Here is a 20,638-nt window from a genome sequence, read left to right on the forward strand (position 1 = left end):
AAGCAGATTGCGTTCTTCATTTCACCTGTCACATTATTTTACATTATGAAGTTTCTTAGTTCCCCAGAACAGTTGAGCCAGTCACGTGTTTGTTTGTAAATAGCACAACAGGAGAAAGCAGGAGCAGGTGAGTCCAGCTGTGTATTGACAGGGGTCGCATTTTATATTGAAAGTCATGTTTTTCTTTGCTTCAATAGAGCAATCAGGGACGTGCAACTATAGTTCTCCTTCACAGAAAATATATTAGCGCAACACATTCAGCAGAAAATTGCTTTATTTTCATCAGATGACAACAAAAGTACAACGCTATTTGCCTGGCAGCCACACAAGTAAATGAGCTTACAATGAAATAGCAAGGTCTTTTTTGCAAAAAGACCATCATATGGCCATCATATTTCTAATGTTTAGGCCCATCATAAAAAGAATATAGCCAGCTACATTTCCTACTGTTTTGCTTCAAATTAATCTTGCACTATACTGGAGAAAAATAGGCTGGCTACACCGAGAAAAGTACCAGAGAAAAGTAGCTACACATCAGTCAGAGCACTGTCTGCTGAATGCCCAATCATGAATTCTCATCTGAGTGGAGAAGTGCAACTGAAGCACAAAATTAGTCTGATGCCGAGCAGAAATTACAATAAGAAGTGTATTAGATCTGCGTTTACAAAATGCAGCAAGATAGTTTTTTTCCTGAGTGAAAAAATGCATAATTATGAGTTAACTCGACCCCTAGTTTAACTTGCTATCTAAGTAAGTGGCTGAAGTAATACCTTTCTGCCGTGTTTGAGACGTCAAAGCCCTTCGGATGACTTGCTTGTACAGCAGCCACTGCAATCTTGATTTCCTTGCATTTTTTTCTCCTCTCCATTCTTGGCCCGTCTGCTCCTCCCAGTTTCTCTGAGCAGGCAGGCCCGTTGCCCTAGCGACTCCACACAGACACAGCATGTAGACATACTGCTGGAGAGCCAGTACTGCATGCATCTAAACTTTGTTCATTTGCACAATGTATCTTGTTCACATTTGCTTGTTAAAGTCCGAACTCTCTACAAATGACATTCGATAGCTCCTACCTATATATGAATACATTTATGAGCTATATTACTTGTCTTTGCAATTAATTTACTTTTTTTGCGCTCGTTAGCAAATTTAGCTAGCAGCCTCCATGGAATTCATTATTACGTGTGCTAATTTTGCTAGCATTATGGTAATAGACGCCCAATGGGCTTTTTTGAGTTTTGGGCACCCCCTTGTGTACTAAGCCTGATACACCATAAATCCCGGGGTGAGAGAAAGATGGAATAACAATAAACATCTGGATACTGCCCAACACCACACTATACACTTCAGAGGTTCAGCTAAATCCCCAAAGATCTTGTAAACACGACTGCAGATTAAGCCGTACAGCGAGACTTCAAAGAAAAGGCCGCAGGCCTACAGCCAGCCACGGCCAAGCATCGGCTGAAGGGGGGGATTGGATTGGTCCACTGGGTCTGGGGCAGAGCCTGGAGCTGGGCGATAGTGAATCTACAGGACCAGAACGAGCTCATATGGAGTCTGGGCTCATCCTCTATCGGTCTTTACCTCCTCTCTGCTCGCTCTCTCACTCCCTTTGATGGGATGTACTGACACAGAACCTATTCATTTGGCTCCTCATAATATTTTGTTAGGTTAGAATGCTCATTGTGAGTGTTATGTTGGAGGAGAGGGGGGAGTGTGTGTATGCGTGTGTGGGGGTTGGGTGTATGCATGCATGTGCACGTGATCTGTATTCACCACCGCTAGTCTTCAGCTGTCAATCACATAGCCAACTCTGTCACACTCCTTGTTGGTTATGCCAGAGTACAAACACAAACCTCTCAGGGGAGGGACAGCTAGCAGCATGGCTTGGTGGGCTCAATGTGGGAAAACTTAACAGGGGACTGGTGAAGCCTTCCCATAGTCAGTCACCGAGCCATTCTTCCATAAATAATAAGCCTCAGAAGGGTTCTGTGGAGCGGTTCATGTCAGTCCAGTCCACACCAGCAGTCCAGACCAGCAGTCCACACCAGCAGTCCAGACCAGCAGTCCAGACCAGCAGCCCACACCAGCCGGGATGGGGAAACACTATACCAACACGATGAACAGCCAGCCGTCTGGTCTGTCTGTCTAGTAATGGTGTTGGATCGGAGACAGGGAAAATGTGATCAATCAACAGCTCACAGCTGACACGTACGGGAGAGCTCACATGCATCATTTTACATGCTGAGGATTAGCGTGATAGCATTAGCATGCGAACAAACAAACTACTGGTCCCCAGTCCTCTCTCTCTGAGCCATCGCATTGCCTCACTGATCATCAGACCTCATATTTGCATGTACAGGACAAGCTAGTTAGGCCTCTATTTACCAATGTGAGCTGTGGAAACACATTTAACAGCTTGAAGGCCTATACTCTCACTAACAAAATCGAAACTGAATTGACACGTTGTAGCATGAATGCTAGGCAGTTAGCCTAGCGGTTAAGAACATTGGACCAGTAACCGAAAGCTTTTTGTTTGAATCCCTGACATGACTAGGTGAACAATCTGCCGATGTGCCCTTGAGCAAGGCACTTAAGGCTAAGTCGCTCTGGATAAGAGCATCTGCTAAATGACTAAAATGTAAATGTTAAAAAAAATGTATGATAACATTGTGATATACCAGGTTAACAATGTGTAATGATATGCCTGTATCTGCACTGTAATTGTCACTACGGGTGCTGTTTCAAATGAATGCATTTCACCAGCTCTGATATCCCGTCACCCCTATAAAACTATTCTGAATTGACGCCTTGTAACATGTTCTTGTCATGAAAACATGAAGACATACCAGGTTCATGATGTGTCTGTATAGTCACTAGTGTATTGTCGCTACGTGAGCTGATTCAGATGACTGTATTTCACCAGGCATATTCATATTGATCAGCGTTCATCCGCACTTCCTGGAAAAGACCTCTCTGGGGTGTAATTCCCCCTAGGTACAGACCTAGGATCAGCTTCCCCTCCTCAAATTCTAACCTTCACCACAACTGGTGAAATACTAAAACTGACCCAAGATCAGTGTGTAGGGGCAACTTCACCCAACACGCCACTAAACTGGATGCACATCCATTCACGTCGAGTCAGGCTAGACTGCCGGTGAACACAGGAATCAATGAAACTTCTCTCTGTGGACAGTTTTTTCCCCCTCATCCATATTTCATTAACACATGTGGACACGATATTGACGTGTTACCATTCGAAATCTACAGGACCTGGGCTTTAGCTTTTTTTGTGTGTCTAGGACACACGTATCATTTCAAGCCCCCAAAAAACATATTTCAAATGATAATAACCCTAAATGTATACAGTGGGGGAAAAAAGTATTTGATCCCCTAATGATTTTGTACGTTTGCCCACTTACAAAGAAATGATCAGTCTATAATTTTAATGGTAGGTTTATATGAACAATGAGAGACAGAATAACAACAAAAAATCCAGAAAAAATGCATGTCAAAAATGTTATAAAATGATTTCCATTTTAATGAGGGAAATAAGTATTTGACCCCTCTGCAAAACATGACTTAGTACTTGGTGGCAAAACCCTTGTTGGCAATCACAGAGGTCAGACGTTTCTTGTAGTTGGCCACCAGGTTTGCACACATCTCAGGAGGGATTTTGTCCCACTCCTCTTTGCAGATCTTCTCCAAGTCATTAAGGTTTCGAGGCTGACGTTTGGCAACTCGAACCTTCAGTTCCCTCCACAGATTTTCTATGGGATTAAGGTCTGGAGACTGGCTAGGCCACTCCAGGACCTTAATGTGCTTCTTCTTGAGATACTCCTTTGTTGCCTTGGCCGTGTGTTTTGGGTCATTGTCATGCTGGAATAACCATCCACGACCCATTTTCAATGCCCTGACTGAGGGAAGGAGGTTCTCACCCAAGATTTGACAGTACATGGCCCCGTCAAATGATGTGGTGAAGTTGTCCTGTCCCCTTAGCAGAAAAACACCCCCAAAGCATAATGTTTCCACCTCCATGTTTGACGGTGAAGATGGTGTTCTTGGGGTCATAGGCAGCATTCCTCCTCCTCCAAACATGGCAAGTTGAGTTGATGCCAAATAGCTCCATTTTGGTCTCATCTGACCACAACACTTTCACCAGTTGTCCTCTGAATCATTCAGATGTTCATTGGCAAACTTCAGACGGGCATGTATATGTATTCTTGACCAGGGGTTCGATTCCCACGGGGGACCAGTACAAACAAATACAAAAATGTATGCACTCACTACTGTAATTGGCTCTGGATAAGAGCATCTGCTAAATGACTAAAATGTTTAAAAAAATACATATATATTTCTCCTCAAGTATTGAACAATGACTCCAACAAGGAAATCGATCCATCTTTCAATTTGTACATCCTCCCATAGCGGGAATTATCCATAGAGCCTGCATGGGCAGTTCCCCGCAACTCACGTGCACACAAACACGCACAGCCCCTATTACGGGGACGCTCCTGCCTCCAAAGCCTGTCAAATCTAAACACATGCGCTGAATACAACTGGTGTAGACCTTACCGTGAAATGCTTACTAACAAGCCCTTAATTAACAATGCAGCTCAAGAAATAGAGTTAAGAATAGTCACACTCATGACCTCTGAAATGACCTCTTTGAAATCACTGCTACCTCTGAGGTGTAGCTTCAGCAATATGGTGAAAGTGTCACAAAAGCAATCTGTTACCATATTTCTGATTGCTAACAACCTAACCTATCCGATTCAGATGAACATGAATAGCCTAGAGAAATATGATAGGGGCTAAGGGTTAGAGGCTAGGAGCTAGTGGCAGGGGTTGGTTTGGGACTGAGCATTACAGACTGGGCTGTGGTGGGTTCTTCTTCTCACCTGGGATGTTGTGGATGGTGATCGCCACGATCAGGAGGATGATGCGCCTCCATCTGCTTCCAGTTTGCCCTGCCCCTTCCTGTTGCCGGCTACCCACTTCCTGTCCCTCGGAATCTGAGGAACCAGCGTCGACGTGGGGGCCTTTCCTCCTCTGGTACACGTCTCCTCCGTTCTCAATCTTATCTGTAAGGAAGACAAGACACAACATTTGGACAACATTGCTACAACATACAGTCCTTGCCAATTTTAAGCAATCTTTCAGATTAGAATACAATTAAGCACAATTAGAAGACGATTAAGCAATGGTAACCCGATTAAGCAATGGTCTGATGAGAAGCTGACCTCATCATCAAAACGGTTACTATTAATGGAAAGCAAGTCTAACTAATGTACGCTAACCCCATTCCATACAAATGTGCGCAACCGCGACATTCAAATGAGGCTGCAAAGAAAACTAATGGGACTGTAGCGACTGTGTTGACATCAAAATCTGGGGTGTGAACTACGTTTCTATTCAAGCGTTGATCGACATGGTAATGGCTCTATAGTATTGGAGAAAAGTTGAAAAAACGGACCCCTCCGACGCTGTACGTTACATCGTGACGTGTCATGGCGTAACAATCAACATGCATAAAGCAACTAATTCTGTCTTACAGCCTCTCTCCACCAGGTGTAGCACTTCTCTCACCGTTTAAAAACAAGAAGGGACAGGGTAAGGGGGGATACCTAGTCATTTTTTGCATCATCACTGCAAGCTATCATGACTCTCAAAAGCCGCTGTTTACTTCTGAAGATCACTTTAGCACTGCCCTAAAAATCTGATTCAAATTCGACACAAACCTTCAAATTGGTATGTAATGACACATAATATAAACTCTTTATAGTGTTTCATTTACATTTTAGAGGCGATAAGGTGATAAGTTGGACAGATCGAGTGAAAAAAGCAGTTTTCCCACATGACAACTCTCCTTCTCACTATCACGCAATAGGTTTAGTCTGTTATTCGAACTCAATCAGCATGACAGAGTGATCTCCAGCCTTGTCCTCGTCAACACTCACACCTGTGTTAACGAGAGAATCACTAACATGATGTCTGCTGGTCCTTTTGTGGAAGGGCTGAAATGCAGTGGAAATGTTTTTAGGGGATTCAGTTAATTTGCATGGCAAAGAGGGACTGCAAGTAATTGCAATTCATCTGAACACTCTTCATAACATTGCCAAACAAACAAACTGAGGCAGCAGACATTGTGAAAATTAATATTTGTGTCATTCTCAAAACTTTTGGCCACGACTGTACATTCCTAAAGAAAATATTGACTTTTTACTCTAATACCGACAGAAATATGGTCCAATTCACGCACCTATCAATATAACGCGTATTCATCCCTACTGCCCTATCCGGGGGACTCACTAAACACAAATACTGTCTTTTTAAATTATGTCGGAATGTTGGAGTGTGGCCCTGACTAACAGTAAACAAAAAATAAACATTCATCCCATCTGATTTTCTTAATATAAGATACTCCAGTAGTTCTTTGTACTTTTACTCAAGTATAACACTTGAGTACTTTTTACGTGGCAGGTAGCCTAGTGGTTAGAGCATTGGGCCAGTAACCGAAAGGTTGCTGGATCGAATCCCCGAGCTGACAAGGTAAAAATCTGTCATTATGCCCCTGAACAAGGCAGTTAACCCACTGTTCACCAGTAGGCCATCATTGTAAATAAGAATTTGTTCTTAACTGACTTGACGAGTTAAATAAAGGTTAAATAAAAATAATAAATTCCACCACTACACTTTATTAGATACTTTTAGGCTTTACTCAAGTAGTATGTTACTGGGTGACTTGAGTCATTTTCTTTTAAGGTATCTTTACTTTTACTGAAGTATGACAACGGAGTACTTTTTCCACCACTGATCGGACCTATACATTTATTTTTGTTGTCTAATAGCCACCAATCCCTCTTTCCCCTATTCACCCCCGACACCAATAAAGTCTTCAGAGCAGTGAGCCAGACGAGCAGAAGGCAATGTGGCAGCTATGCGTCATCAGTGTAGTACTAATTTTGATACGTTTGATTACTCTAGGTAGTGGGTGTCCTTTTAAATCAGCTAAACTAAGATGACTTACTCTAACAGGAATGTTATTAGTTACTATTACATAAGTTACGTGAGTAGGGGAGATAAATAATGAGAAAAAGAGAGCAACTGGAAACAGATGAAAGGCTGGTGCTCAGAAGGCTTCATGTCAGCATGGCTCTGTGCCCCCTAACTGGGGTGTACCATATTCCCATATGGGGACGTTAGCGTGGGTTAACCTAGCATACGAGCCGGAGAAAAGCATTTGCACGTGGCTGCCAAGAGACGTCCGCTGTGCTCGGGTGCCCACTTCTCTGGCTCTCATCTTGAAATTAGCCTGGAAGTGGTCGGGAGACGGGGTTGAGTGGGTGTGTGTGTGTGTGTGTGTGTGTGTGTGTGTGTGTGTGTGTCAGGGGGCTGATTGATTACAGTGATGGGTTCCAGACCCCCACAGCCAACCCCTTTAGAGTAGAAACAAATCGATTCTATCACTAACCTACTAATCTCTCTGATCACTGGGAATAAGAGCCAGGAACACACGCGCACACAAGCATGTGCACACACACAAACTTCATTGAATAGGGAAAAGAGGGACAAAGACCCCACTTACCCATCTACACCGGGTAGGAGGACAAGATACAGGGGTCTATGTGAGCCATGGTTTAGGCTACTATTACACAGGTACAAGAAGGTCTAACCTTCCTTGTGTAAATGCTCTCTTAGGAAGAAAATACTGGGACAAACGAGAGCACTTAGATCACCATGTTCTATCATTTAGGCCTATTCATTTTATTATGAGTTGCTAAGGGAGAGAGGTAGGTAGAGAGAGAGAGGAGAGAGCGAGCGAGCGAGAGAGAATAATATTAAAAGCTAAGGAGGAAGTGCCAACGGAGAGAGTAGAAAGTGATTCCCACTTTACTTATCTGAAACTTAAAAGGGTAGGAAGCATGAAGTTTTACTCACTAAAGTAACAAAACAGTGTGGTCAAAGACTTAATAACATAGCTTATTTATTTCCGGATATCTTCAAAACTACCCACAATGCACCATTTCTCAACATCATATGGAGAATCTACTCTGTGTTAGCTAGCTTGAGTTGGCTAACGTTAGCCACTAGCCATGCAGACCAAGTGATGGCAGTGGTGAGCTAAAATCCGCCATACATGAGGTATGATGTAAACAACCAATCAGATTCCCCACACGTGAGGGACGTATGATCTCCGTGAAGTAGGCTACCAGAGTTTTTCAACATCTTTCAACTGACTGACTGTGCTGTTGTGATCCTTTCCCTCTGCCTGGAGCCTTCCTCCGATCGTAGACTTATTGTTGACTCTTTCCCCTCAACTCCTGTGCCCACTGCCGCCTCTGGATTATTGCCTACATTTTGATTTACCTCACTATAGATAGACTAATTAGCAGTCTAGGCTAGCTAGCAGGCTAATATAACTAACTTTAGCTGACTGGGTTGCTGGCTAAGATAACTGCATTTACCGGTAACACTATTTGATAACTGGTTAGATGGCATTATTTATTTCCAAAACATTGGTTTACTTTAATGTAGCTGTAAGATAGGTGTTGATAGAAACTGGCTGACTAATGCAGTGCTAACGTAACATTAACAGGCCGTTAGGGTTAACGTTAGCAGGCTAGTTGGCTAGAAACCTTGCAAACTGATTTGTAACAATACATACATAAAGTATTTGCTTATAAGTTGGCAGAACATTTTATTGAAACCAGTAGTCATGAGTGCAACCGATTTGGTTTAATTTGAAGTTCTTTCTGTTGGAGTTTACATTATAGTGTATAGGCTGGCTTGCCGGGTCCTCCATATTACAGGTCCTCCGTATTAGGTCACACCTCGCAAAAACATTTTCTGGCATGACTCTGGCATTCTGTTCGCTTTTATGTAATAACTTGAAAGAGAGAAGAGTAACTTCGCATTTGGACTATTGATGGGTATACTAATGCAAATCCACGTTATGTTTATGCTACCTATCCTTTAAAGGGGTTACAGGTGAAATGCAGCACTCTCTTGGAAACTAGTTGAATTGCAACAAGACTTACTGTAGGCTGAATATTATTTTAATTTCTTCTTTTTATCTCCCCCTCCTGGCTTTACTTCCCATCTCCACAAGTTTAACTTGTGTGTCTTTTTACTTTCAGTTTTGAACACCAGCTTGGTTATTGAAAAGATATTTAACAGCGAATCAGATTGTACAATGATTCCCTACACTATACATTACTTGTTTTGTCACAAACTGAAATGAGGCGAACATTTTACAATTTAAGCATCCATGGAATGGATGAGCAATTTCTACTGCCATTGTTGATCTCCTGACGCTGAGGGCTCATCAGGAGTGTGTGTGCTGAACGTCCCTGTGGATTCTATTTGGCGAGGTTTGATTGCCAATCTCCAGTACAGCTATTTTACCTGTCAATCACTTTGAGTGACAGATCAGTGGGACGTGCTCATTGGGAATATTAACACTAGTCTCTCATTTTGACCTTGACCGCGTGCACACACATATACACACACACTCCCCTGACTCATAAAACAATATTTTTTCTCCACAGGCTAATGGGTCACGTATTACAAAGTAAATGGGGTGGGGGACACACAACACACAGACACTTGACCACAGTTCAACCACATTTAGGGAATCACTGCTGTAGATTGTGACTTTTGTAACAGACCTCAAAATAAACTGCATCGGGCCATGTCATCTCTCCAGGCTTACCGTGGCTGTCATCTCATCCTTGTGCCTGTGTGTATGACACATACACACAGACCTGAGATGAATTTTGAAATAAGCTTCTTCTACGCACGTACGCTTCACTGAGTGGGAAACGAAGAGACAAAGACCCCACCACCCCATCTACACCGGGTAAAAGGAAGGTAATCAGGGGTCTACTCAGCCGTGGTTTAGGCTACTAGTGCATACTTATGAAAAGAGTCTAACTTTCCTAATTGCTCTACATTAATCGCTTTGTGGACACAGAGCGATGATGAAACGTGGAGGGCGAAAGCGATCAAAGTGAACAAACATTATCCACGTGCGAGAAGCTCGGCTGAGCGGCTTTCACGTGCACGAGAGCCGCCCTGCCTGGATAGAATATCGCCCACCGTCTCTCGCTTCATTGAAAAAGAATGGACCACGCAGCCCTCCGCTTTATATACGTAAAGCAGTTAACAGTTGCAATGACTTCTCATTACTACACTGACACACTTTCCATTGACACGTCACCATAGAAACGGTTACAGACTCTGGTGTTGTGTCCAGGCCACTTTGGGAACAGATATAAATGGAAGTAAACCTGCTGTTTGCCTTTTGCCCAATTTGGTGTTATGGGTTATGCACTGTCCCTGGGACTGTCGCTGGCACTGTCGCTGTATAGGCCTAATAACGCATGTGTATATTATGTATCATGTACTGTAGTACATTTAGCACTCACACCGCATCTCTCTACTGCTACCATTGTTCCTAACACCTACAGGCTGATTGAACCCTAACCGTGTGAGTGCCACAACGATCTCTCCCTATTGACGGGCAGAAGCTCATCTACCCATGTGAGTCTAAGAGAATGGAGAGGTCCTTGCTAAGTACAGTGCCTTCAGAAAGTATTCACACCCCTTGACCATTTCCACATTTTGTGCTAATGCCGGAATTTAAAATTGATTCAATTGAGATTTCGTGTCACTCATCTACACACAATACCCCATAATGTCAAAGGGGAATTAGGTTTTAGAAATGTTTCCAAATAAATTAAAAGTGAAAAGCTGAAATGTCTTGAGTCAATAAGTATTCAACCGTTTTGTTATGGCAAGCCTAAATGAGTCCAGGAGTAAAAATGTGATTAACAAGTTACATAACTTGCATGGACTCAACTTGTGTGCAATAATAGTGTTTAATAGGATTTTTAAATGACTGCCCCATCTCTGTACCCCACATACACAATTATCTTTAAGGTCCCTCTGTCGAGCAGTGAATTTAAAGCACAGACTCAACCTATGGGTGGCAAAGAAGGGCACCCATTGGTAGATGGGTAAAAAACAGACATGGAATTCCTTTGAGCATGGTGCAGTTATTCATTTTACACTTTGGATGGTGTATCAATACACCCAGTCACAACAAAGATACAGGCGTCATTCCTAAAACCGTTGCCGGAGAGGAAGTAAACCGCTGTGGGATTTCACCATGACGAAAATGGTGACTTTAAAACAGTTTAATGGCTACGATAGGAGAAAACTGAGGATGGACCAACAACATTGTAGTTACTCCACAATAATAACATAAATGATAGAGTGAAAAGAAGGAATCCTGTACAGAATAATAACAAATTAAAAAATGCTTCCTGTTTGCAATAAGGCACTAAAGTAATACTGCAAAAAATGTGGCAAATACATTTTTGTCCAGAATAAGTCTTCTGCTTGGGGGCCAATCCAACTCAACACATCACTGAGTACCACTTCATATTTTCAAGAATGGTGGTCATTGCATCATGTTAGGGGAAGGGAGTTTTTTTTGTTGATAAAAATAAACTGAATAGAGCTGGTTCAGTCTGCTTTTCAACCGACACTGGGAGAACAATTCACCTTTCAGCAGAACAAGAAACTAAAACACAAGAACAAATATAGACTAAAATTGCTTACCAAGATGAAATTGAATGTTCCTGACTGGCCTAGTTACAGTTTTAACTTAAATCAGCTTGAAAATCTATGGAAAAACTGGAAAATGGCGTCTGGCAATGATCAACAAACAACTTGCCAGAGCTTGACACATTTTTTTAAGAATAATGGAGAAATATTGTACAATCACAGAGACTTACCCAGAAAGACTCACCTCTGTAATCGCTGCCAAAGGTGATTCTAACATCTATTGACTCAGGGGGATGAATACTTATCTAATTTATATATTGTTTAATTTTCCATGAATAAAAAAAGCCACACCTCAGTGCCTGATTCCTCTCTAGGTTTCTTCCTAGGTTCCTGACTTTTTAGGGAGTTTTTCCTAGCCACCACGCTTCTATATCTACATTGCTTGCTCTTAGGAGTTTTGGCCTGGGTTTCTGTATAAACACTTTGTGACATTTGCTGATGTAAAAAGGGCTTTATTAATACATTTGATTGATTGATTGAAAAAAGTCAAGGGGTACGAACACTTTCTGAAGGCACTGTATGTGGCTTTTAAAGGAGATACTTAGGATTGATCTCCAATCATCTCGTTTAGTAGGCTACACACTATCCTACAACTCACTTGTTTGCCATTTGGAAAATAAACTGCCCACATGGACACACTGCTGCTCTCCCTCATTTTGTTTGCTCTCCCCATCCTTGCTTTCAATTCCTACCTTGTCTTCTTTCCTCCCGGTCTTCCTCCCTCTTCCAACTAAAGCAGACAGCTTGACCTCCTGACCCTAAATCAGTCTCGCCTCCTCGCTCGGCTGCCTGGCTGTTATTACCCTCCCAATCCTCCTCCTCTTCATCACACTCTGGCTCCGCCACACACAAACAATGTGTTATACTTTACAGTGAAGGCCGCAGCAGAAGCGAAAACCTTGTCGGCAACTCTTTCGCCCACACGCGCGCCTAAGTGTGTGCGATTGGCGAGGGAACAAGGCGTGTGCGCTGGTGGCTCCTTGGCAAAACTCGAGAACGCTCTCATATCTCTTCTGTGGTGAAACTCGTGAAGGCTCTCATATCTCTTCCGTGGTAAAACTTGCGAAAGCTTTCATATGTCTTCTGTGGTGAAACGTGATTAAACCTGTCTGAACACTCTCATATATTGGTTCACTTATGCCCCCCAAAATATGAGTTCATATGGGTAGAATAATGTATAAAATAAATAAAAATGTGCTGCATTCGTTGCCTTCCTTTTAGACAGAATAAATAAAACAGGGTTGGGTCAATTACTTGAAAAATGCCATCCATAAGCCTACTAATACATTCATTAATAACGTGCACAAAGACAATTTATTTCAAATTTGTTAAAGTTAATTTTCTTTCAATTTATTTTTACCTTTATTTAACTAGGCAAAGGCTGCAGAACAAATTCTTATTTTCAATGACAGCCTAGGGACAGTGGCCATCATTCTGCCCCTGCCTTGTTCAGGGGCAGAACGACATATTTTTACCTTGTCAGCTCGGGGATTCGATCTTGCAACCTTTCGGTTACTAGTCCAATGCTCTAACCACTAGGCTACCTGCCGCCCCAAATGGCCAACATACCACGGTTAAGGGCTGTCCTTACGCACGACGCAACGCAGAGTGCCTGGATACAGCCGTTAGCCGTGGTATATTGGCCATAAACCACAAACCCCTGAGGTGCCTTATTGCTATTATAAACTGGTTACCAACCTAATTAGAGCAGTAAAAATACATTTTTGTCATACACGTTTTATACGGTCTAATATACCACGGCTGTCAGCCAACCAGCATTCAGGTTTCGAATCACCCAGTTTATAATGACCGATAGCCTATTGATATGGACTTTACATAGGCTAACAGTTGCCTTTTTTCTATATGAACAGGAGAGGAAAACATGATTAACAGTGTCCAGACGACTAACTTTTTGTCACATATTGGGGGGGGGGGGGGGTCAGGGTTCAAGGATTCCGGGGTCAACAGCCTTCTAAGGTGGTCAACAGCCTTCTTTAAAAAATAGCTGTTAATTTCCTGATAATTTGGTCCAATTATTTGATTTGGATCTCCTTTAGTCCCCTTTTGGACTAATCTTCCAAGAGTCCTTAAACATTAAAATACAATTTATAATGCAAACACATTTTCACATATAACACACTATTACAAACATACATAATATACTAACATAATGACCCAATAAATACTCAATCTAAAAAATATTGATTCTATAACTATAACTATAGTCCCACAATATTTCTATGTATTATATTTAAATGGTTTTAAAATAACGTTTAAATGTATATATTGAAAGGTTTCTGGTTTGCTCAGTTAATTTATTCCATTTCTTTAATGCTCTTAATCTAAATGTTCTTTTGCCTATTTCTCTTTTCTGTCTGGATAACGCATAGATGGTGGACAATCTATTCCTAGTATTTACGGAATGTCTGTCTCTTACCAACTGAATACCGTTGTGAATAGAACTTGGCCGTTTTAAATGATGTATATTATGAAATAAAATAAGCATGTTTTTTTTCCAATTATCTTGTCGATTGATGACCAACCAAGAACATTGCGCATGACTGCAACAGAAGAACCATATCTCCACCTTAAAACAATCCTTGCTGCTTTGTTCTGTGCAATCTGCATCCTCCTAACTTCACCTGATGATGCATTTCCCCAGACCACAGAACAGTAGTTCACCTGACTCTCAATTAATACTTGTGTTACTTGCATAAGATTTTTTCCTGGTAAATATTTAGCTATCCTTCTGATTATGCATGCTGTTTTAATATTTTTTTTTTTTTTACATAGATTAGTTATTTGAGACGACCATGATAAGCAGTTGTCTAACTGCACTTCCAATAGTTTGGTTTCTTCCACTTCTTCAATTTGTACTCCTTCCATACTTAATTGTATCCCATGCTGTTTTGGCCTTTTCCTAGTGGAACAGACCAACTTAACTTTGGTTTTCTTGGTGTTTAAAACAAGTTTGTTCTGGCAAACCCACTCCCTGATATTCTCCAAATCTCCTTGTAAAGCTTGCTGTACCTGTTGAACCGATTGTCTTGCTGCATAAATTGTAGTATCATCTGCAAATATAGTAGCTTGAGTTTCAGCTAAGGCATAGGGAAGGTGGTTGGTATATATTAAATAAAGAAGTGGCCCAAGGCAGCTGCTCTGCGGTATTCCACAGTTTAACACGAGGGGAAGAAAATGAACCATTGATATAGGTGGACTGTTTCCTGTCAGTTAGATATGACTGTACCCAATTCAATGCTACCTCCTTAAAACCAAAATGCATTAATTTTGTCAAAATTATTTCATGATGAACTAAATCAAATGCTGCACTGAAATCTAAAAATAGTACACCCACAAACGTGCCATTATCCATAGCATTGAGCCACTGATCAGTCATGTCAACCAATGCAGTGGTAATGGAATGGTGTTTGCGATAAGCATGCTGATTGGCTGTAATCAGATAATTCTTTTCCATGTACTCCCACATTTGTCTACTCACAATACCCTCCAATATCTTACTGAGTGTAGGGAGCAGACTAATTGGTCGACTATTGGCAGGAGTAATGGGTTCTTTGCTGTCTTTCGGAATAGGACACAGTTTCGCATGCTTCCATACATTTGCAAACATACCCTTTTCCAGTGACCAATTAAATATGTATCTCAGTGGAACTGCAATCTGGGGAGCAGCACAGCGAAGCAAAAAATTGTCCATAAGACCAAAACCTGTAGATTTACCATCAGGTAATGACTTCAATAGGTTTAACACCTCCTCCACTGACACCGTTTGCAAACTAAAAGAGAAGGTCTTGTTGCTCATAATATGATCATCAATCCATTGGACAATAGCTTGTTTGGAAGAATGTATGTTCACACTGTTGCTCAGTAAATTAATTTTCTTTGTAAAATAATTTGCAAAATGATTGGCAATATCAACTGGTTTTGTTATTATTCTCCCGTCAACCTCCACACTAGATGGGCATGATGAGATACATGTACCAAGTAAGCCCTTAACTGTGTTCCATAACTTTTTACAATCATTTTTACAATCAATAAAAGCATTTTTGTAAAATAACTTTTTTTTCTTTCGATTCAATTTAACTGCATAATTCCGTAATGTTCTATAATTCTGTTCATCAATTTCTAATTTTGACTTGGCTGCTAAGACTTTTGCCATGTTTCATTGACAAAAATCCTCACCCAGTTCATCATCAATCCATGGAGATGGACGAGCACCAACTGTACTCTTTCTTATAGGGGCATGATGGTCCATTACCTCAGTGAGCAAATCAATAAAACATTCTGTAGCGTGATGTAAATCATTCTCTAGATAAATCAGCTCCCAGGGTACAGCAGCCAAATCATTTTGACCACAATCCTAGGGGGTTTCTTTGGAACCTTGGTGTGCGTGGTTATGGTCACAATATTATAATCTGTCCGGCCCACTGGCATTGATCTGGCTTTTAAGCATTGCAATGGTATATTACAGAAAATCTGATCAATGCATGTATCTGAACGATGACCCAACTTAATTGATAATCTAGTAGTATCATTAACCTTTTGTTTCAAACCACAGTTCTCGGCATATCTCATCAATTTTGCTCTATTCGAATTATTGTGAACCTTCCAAATTATATTAAAATCACCCAAGATAAATACATATCTGTTGCTATCTGTGGCCTGGTCAAACCCAGTACATAAGTCATCCAAATAGGACACCTTAGAGCTAGGAGGTCTACACACACATCCCACCAATATGGCTGCCTGGTGAGGCAGATGTACTTGAGCCCATAGTGCTTCTACTTGACATATATTAAGGTCATCCCTCCTCTTAAAAAGGTATATGACTCTGAATATACAGTGCTACACCCCTACCATTCCTATTCCTGTCCCTTCTAAGTAGACTATATCCATAAATGTTCATTTGCCCATCATTTACAGATGCATCTAAATGCGTTTCGGTCAAAGCCAAAATATGAATATTATTTATGTTGACCAAATTATTATGTATTTTCTGCATATGCATTGTTCTTTCAAAGGCGAAACCCACCGCTGGTGTGCATGACCAAATACCTTTATTTTCATGTCATCCAACCATAGCACCACCTGGCGTTTGCTAAACGAAATTGGCAGTTGGATTAGAACCGGTGCTATGGTCATTGGTGGGTTTGGCCTTCGAAATAACAATGCATATGCATCATCCCTACTGTAAAATATGGTGGTGGATCTTTGATGTTATGGGGCTATTTTGCGTCCACTGGTGCTGGGGCATCATGAACTTTACCCAGAACCAGAACATTTTAGTCCTAAAACCTGGTTGCCTCTGCCAGGAAGCTGAAACTTGGCCGCAAGTGGCTCTTCCAGCAAGACAATAACCCCAAGCTCACGTCAAGATCCACAAAGAAATGGTTAACTGGCCACAAAATCAGTGTCTGTAAGTAAGCATTTCACTGTAAGGTCTACACCTGTTGTATTCGGCGCACGTGACAAATAAACTTTGATTTGATTTAAATGAAGACGGCAGTCCATAAGCGCAGACGAAGGATATCAACCATCTGGAAGGATTATGTACGGAGGAGTGGTCTAAGATTCCTCTCAATGTGTTTTCCAACTCATAAAACAGAAATGGACTCAGTGCAGGTACCTTGCAATGTGAGATATTAAAAGGTATTGAAAACTGGCGTATCAATAATTTTGACACCTAAGTTACCTTTTTGAGAAAAAAATAATATTACTTGTTAAACAAAGTCTCTTTCTCTGATCAATTGTATTACTATAAAATGTTTTCTTTAAGCATACAATATAGCTCAGTATTTGAATGATGTATTTTATAGTCATTTTTGCTCATCTTTATCAAGGGTGTCAATACTTTCAGACCCCACTGTAGCTCTGAGCTAATTAACACATCACTGCAGGGTGCCTTCATGCCTCTGCCACCGACAGGAACGCAGTGAAGCTTAAAACACACAAACATTGTTTGCGTGCCTGTTATGCTAAATTGGTGTAGTTAGCTGAGTGTTGACATTACTCGCCCGCCACCAGCAGCCAAACAGCTTACCAATCATTCAGCATTTGCCAACCTTTTTTGAATAAAACGACATCCCTACAGCTACGTCCCCTCAACCACCCCTCTTATTCCTAGTTATGTGTACATATCTAGCTCATTTGCCTCGTACCCCGGCACATGGACTCAGTACTGGTACCCCTTGTATATAGTCAAGTGCTCGTTACTCATTGTATCTATTATTACGTGTTTTACTTCTCTATTAAGACTCTGTTATATTTTTCTCTGCATCGTTGGGAAAAGGCCTGTATGTAAACATTTCACTGTTAGTCCACACCTGTTGTTTACGAAACATGTGACTAACACATTTTAATTTGATTTGAAAATAGAAGAAATCATTTCCGCCCTCCTACTTGTGACGTACATTCTTCAGTCACACACCACTATACTCCCGTCATCTCCTTCCTTAATATAGTTCCACATCTTCATGCCTTTAAAGAACCTGCAGTTAAAAAACAGAATTCCCTCCCCCAACCTCTCACCTGATGTATCCTTGTCATATAACCCCCCCCCCCCGCGCACGCACGCACACACACACACACACACAACCACCCTCCCCTAGTTTCCATTCTTATTACCAATCCCCATCCCCGTGCCTTTAATAGAGACAATTAGAAACCATCCTTTAACTTTTGCCTGTAAGTATCACGTTATGAGCTTTAATCACAAAATCAAATACCAACTTTCGTTTTTTTTGGTTACTGGCAAGTTTTTATCTTGTTTTTTTGATTGGGGAGCATCAAACCAACCTGGGAAAAGTGCAGTGAGAACAAATTGTTGTGATAAAAAAAGTACTTGTTTTTTACATGTATCTTGATTCCCAGTGGAAGTGAGGCACTAAACAGAAGAAATAATGTACCCTTACAAAGGAGGAGTGTCGCTATTTATTCTCAGAGTGTGGCTATTCTCTCTCTCCATTCAATTTCAATGTAATGGGCTTTATTGGCATGGGAAACATGTGTTTACATTGCCAAAGAAAATGAAACGGATAATAAACAGTAAACATTACACTCACAAAAGTTCCAAAAATAATAAAGACATTTCAAATGTCTTATTATGTCTATATACAGTGCTGTAATGATGTGCAAATAGTTAAAGTACACAAGGGAAAATAAATAAACAAATATGGGTTGTATTTACAATGGTGTTTGTTTCTCTCTCACTCACTCATCACTCACTCACTCATACTCCCACTCACTCACTCATACTCCCACTCACTCACTCATACTCCCACTCACTCACTCATACTCCCACTCACTCACTCATACTCTCACTCACTCACTCATACTCTCACTCATACACTCACTCATACACTCACTCATACTCTCACTCACTCATACTCTCACTCACTCACTCTCACTCACTCATACTCTCACTCATACCTCCACTCACTCACTCATACCTCTACTCACTCACTCACTCACTCACTCACTCACTCACTCATACCTCTACTCACTCACTCACTCACTCATACCTCTACTCACTCACTCATACCTCCACTCACTCACTCATACCTCCACTCACTCACTCATACTCTCACTCACTCACTCATACTCTCACTCACTCACTCATACTCTCACTCACTCACTCATACTCTCACTCACTCACTCATACTCTCACTCACTCACTCATACTCTCACTCACTCACTCATACTCTCACTCACTCACTCATACTCTCACTCACTCACTCATACTCTCACTCACTCACTCATACTCTCACTCACTCGGTCAACATAGGCCAACCACAAGGGACAAGGCATCAAGCCGTCAGAGTCCAAGGTTCGTTTGAGTATAAGTGTGTGTTTGCCTTTGTGAATGTGTATTCGCAAGAAAGAGAAAGAGAGGGTGTGTGAGAGAAAGACAGAGAGAGAGAGAGAGAGAGAGACAGAAGACAGAGGATAAAGCATGCAAGAGAGTGTGATAGTGAAGTAGCAGAAGCCTTGGAATACAGTGTACATAGTCTAATACTGTGTGGTAATAAACTAGTGTACATAGTCTATTAATACTGTGTGGTAATAAACTACAGTGTACATAGTCTATTAATACTGTGTGGTAATAAACTACAGTGTACATAGTCTATTAATACTGTGTGGTAATAAACTACAGTGTACATAGTCTAATAAAACTGTTTACACAGTCTATTAATACTGTGTGGTAATAAACTACAGTGTACATAGTCTAATAATACTGTTTACATAGTCTAATAACACTGTGTGGTAATAAACTACAGTGTACATAGTCTATTAATACTGTGTGGTAATAAACTACAGTGTACATAGTCTAATAATACTGTGTGGTAATAAACTACAGTGTACATGGTCTAATAATACTGTTTACATAGTCTATTAATACTGTGGTAATAAACTACAGTGTACATAGTCTATTAATACTGTGTGGTAATAAACTACAGTGTACATAGTCTATTAATACTGTGTGGTAATAAACTACAGTGTACATGGTCTAATAATACTGTGTGGTAATAAACTACAGTGTACATGGTCTAATAAAACTGTGGTAATAAACTACAGTGTACATAGTCTAATAATACCGTGTGGTAATAAACGACAGTGTACATAGTCTATTAATACTGTGGTAATAAACTACAGTGTACACAGTCTATTAATACTGTGTGGTAATAAACTACAGTGTACACAGTCTATTAATACTGTGTGGTAATAAACTACAGTGTACATAGTCTATTAATACTGTGGTAATAAACTACAGTGTACACAGTCTATTAATACTGTGTGGTAATAAACTACAGTGTACATAGTCTAATAAAACTGTTTACACAGTCTATTAATACTGTGTGGTAATAAACTACAGTGTACATAGTCTATTAATACTGTGTGGTAATAAACTACAGTGTACATAGTCTAATAATACTGTTTACATAGTCTATTAATACTGTGTGGTAATAAACTAGTGTACATAGTCTATTAATAC

At 40.8% G+C, this 20,638-nt stretch overlaps 1 protein-coding gene across 2 annotated transcripts in view; it reads right to left on the minus strand.

The window, feature by feature from the left end:
• slc39a11 (solute carrier family 39, member 11) overlaps positions 1–20,638 on the minus strand; it is a 156,011-nt gene that overhangs the window by 37,029 nt on the left and 98,344 nt on the right. For both annotated transcript variants that reach the window (XM_029706240.1, XM_029706235.1), the window contains exon 6: positions 4,899–5,081. In XM_029706240.1, the coding sequence (XP_029562100.1) occupies positions 4,899–5,081 (183 nt within the window). The remainder of the gene's footprint in view (positions 1–4,898; positions 5,082–20,638) is intronic.

This window comes from Salmo trutta, chromosome 2, assembly GCF_901001165.1.
Source record: "Salmo trutta chromosome 2, fSalTru1.1, whole genome shotgun sequence".
Lineage (NCBI taxonomy): Eukaryota > Metazoa > Chordata > Actinopteri > Salmoniformes > Salmonidae > Salmo > Salmo trutta.